Source organism: Asparagus officinalis, chromosome 4 (genome assembly GCF_001876935.1).
Source record: "Asparagus officinalis chromosome 4, Aspof.V1, whole genome shotgun sequence".
Taxonomy (NCBI): Eukaryota; Viridiplantae; Streptophyta; class Magnoliopsida; order Asparagales; family Asparagaceae; genus Asparagus; species Asparagus officinalis.
The window spans coordinates 27,823,404-27,826,215 of NC_033797.1; the positions used below are offsets into that span (position 1 = coordinate 27,823,404).

Here is a 2,812-nt window from a genome sequence, read left to right on the forward strand (position 1 = left end):
CAGATCCTCACATAAATCCTATTCCTAGTTGGATTAATGTTCACGTGAACATCCTGAATTTTCCTTCATGTGGACCCCTCTAAAAATAACCTTCATCGATTATTTTTCCTCTTTCATGCTGACCCCACAACACGAATCAAGTGATCTTTTCTCTCTCCACAAACAACTAATTCTCTACTCACGTGTGCATCACGTGCTTCAATCTCTCAACCTCACATATATAATCAACTCTCATATTCTCTCCAAAACCCACTTTTTACAATCTTTTGAACTGATAAAGACTGCAAAACCCTCTCCTAATATTATAATTTTTCTCACAGATAAAGATCACGATACCCTCGCCTCTTGCACAATATTCTTGAATCAAACTACGCCCTCCGCTAACCCTAGATTATAAGAATATTAGTTATCTCACTTCTCTTTAGTTTTTTCTCCAACAATAGAAGAATATATATAGAAAAACCAAAAACTCTATCTCTAGCCTAACTTCCTAATTAGAATAGGATTCAAACTCCTAATCATGATGAGAGCCAATCTCCTAATTATGATTGATCTCTAACCCTATCTAATTCTCATGAAGTTATACAAAGAATCAAAGACACAATCCCAACAATCTATACCTTGGATTTGATTCCCAAACTCCCTTGAAGATATATCATCTTCGTCTTAAAACTTTGCATCCCCCGCTCGAGTCTTCTATTTCTTTCGCACTTTAAATCGAAGCACCTGCACTCCAACTGGATGCCCCTATAACCCTCACTTTCATCTGTCTCGCTAGGGCGTCTCCACCTCTCTTGTGCACACTAAGAGATCTTCGCCACCTCTGACATTAAAAGCAAATCAACCATACTTCTCCTTTCAAACTTAACTTGACAGTAGCATTCCCCCACTTGCAGTCCTCATACTCCACCTGCATCGCTCGTCTCCAATCATATCGGTGCACCTCTCCTATACTCTACACTACGAGCCAGATCTCCATCTCCTCCATCACTTGGCTTGGACCAACTATGAGCGCTCATCGTCTTCAAGTCCAACGCCATCATCTCCATCAGCATGTGTGTTACTCAGTCGTGCATGCCTTCACCTAATCTACAATTGTTCTCCTCAAGTCTACACACCAACCAATTACTGTTCTCGTGATGAACCAAATAATTAACAAATAATTCGATAATTGTTCGAATAACTATTCGGTCATATTCGATTCGGTAGTTCATTTGCCACTAAACGAATATTTTATAGTATTCGAGTTTACTAATGAATAGAATTTAACCAGAAGTATTTTCGATTCGTTTGCCTATTAAATATTCGTTTAAAATTTGATCATAGCTTATTATTTGTATTATTGCACATATGATGTTATATTTTTAATCTACTTACCATTTCTACTTGAGTTTTATATACTAATTTTAAGACTAAAATAATATTAAATCTGTTTTCTAATTAAAATTTTGATTCAAATATATATACATCATACATTATAAAGAAATAATTTTTATTTATAAATTATAATACTATTTGAAAATTAAAATCTTTAGCGGAATAAATATACTTTGATATTCGATAAGTATTCGTGAATATTTATCAAATACCAAATATTCGAGTTCGAATTCGAAAAACTAGATATATGAATAGTAGAGTCTGCATTCGAATTTGATAATTTTAAACAAATACAAATATGAACACCTTAGTATATGATTTGATTCGATCCGTTTACCACCCTACTCCCTTATCCATAAATCCCCCCTCCCTCTCACAACACCAGCTCCCTTAAACCCAAAAAAAAAAGCCAAAAAAATGTCGAAAAAGGTGAGCGTGGAGGCGGAGCAAGAGCCTGCCGCGAAGGACTACACCGATCTGCCGACGACGCCGCTGCTGGACTTCGGTGAGCTCCGCCTCTGGTCCTTCTACAGAGCGCTCATCGCCGAGTTCATCGCCACTCTCCTCTTTCTCTATGTCACAGTCGCCACCATCATCGGGTACAAACATCAGTCTGCTACAGATATCTGCGGTGGCGTCGGCGATCTTGGAATCGCTTGGTCTTTCGGCGGCATGATCTTCATCCTTGTTTACTGCACCATCGGAGTCTCAGGTCCGTAGAGTATAAAATTATAAGCTTAGGGTTTAATGCAGTGAAAGAGACCTTCAACATGATATTACAAAAGTTTCTTTAACAATGAAATAGTTTGTAAAAGAAGGTTATTATAAGCTTAAAGAGTTTTCTCGTGGATTGCTCAAGTATTATCTTAATTTTTTTATGCTTTACAGTCAGAGGATTGCCTCTATCAACAGTGCAGATTCTTCTTTTTATAAATTTGCTAAATCTTACTGATGTTGCTAGCAAACACATAATTTCACTATTTTTTTTTGTGATCTTAAAATAACATGTTACAAAGAATTAACCGAAAAAAAGATGAAGGTAACATTAGATACTTGTACAGATGACTTCCCAACACAAATGAGCTAGATGATAATCTGTAAATACACAAGTAATATCTACTGGTATTGCCCAAAAAAAAACTTTTGTTCAAACCTCGATAAATCAGTTAGACTAAAATTGAGATGTTTGCTAAATTTCCCTCTTCTATCTCCCATAAACTTTTAATATTTGTCATTATTGTTTTGGGGTTTTCAGGTGGACATATTAATCCTGCGGTGACGTTTGGGCTATTTTTGGCCCGCAAAGTCTCATTAATACGAGCCGTGTTGTACATGGTTGCTCAGTGCTTAGGCGCGATTTGCGGAGTTGGGCTGGTGAAAGCGTTCATGAGGAGTTTCTACAATTCTTTGGGGGGAGGTGCCAACGAGGTCGCCG

The 2,812-nt window shown here is 37.2% G+C and overlaps 1 protein-coding gene across 2 annotated transcripts in view; it reads left to right on the forward strand.

The window, feature by feature from the left end:
• Positions 1,741 to 2,812, forward strand: part of LOC109837051 (probable aquaporin PIP2-8) — a 1,824-nt gene continuing 752 nt past the window's right edge. The window contains exons 1-2 of one of the 2 annotated variants that reach the window (XM_020405137.1): positions 1,741 to 2,089; positions 2,633 to 2,812. The exon at positions 2,633 to 2,812 is cut by the window's right edge and continues 101 nt beyond it. In XM_020405137.1, coding sequence (XP_020260726.1) covers positions 1,795 to 2,089; positions 2,633 to 2,812 — 475 coding nt within the window. In that variant the 5' untranslated portion in view covers positions 1,741 to 1,794. The remainder of the gene's footprint in view (positions 2,090 to 2,632) is intronic. The other variant, XM_020405136.1, reaches the window with a different exon arrangement.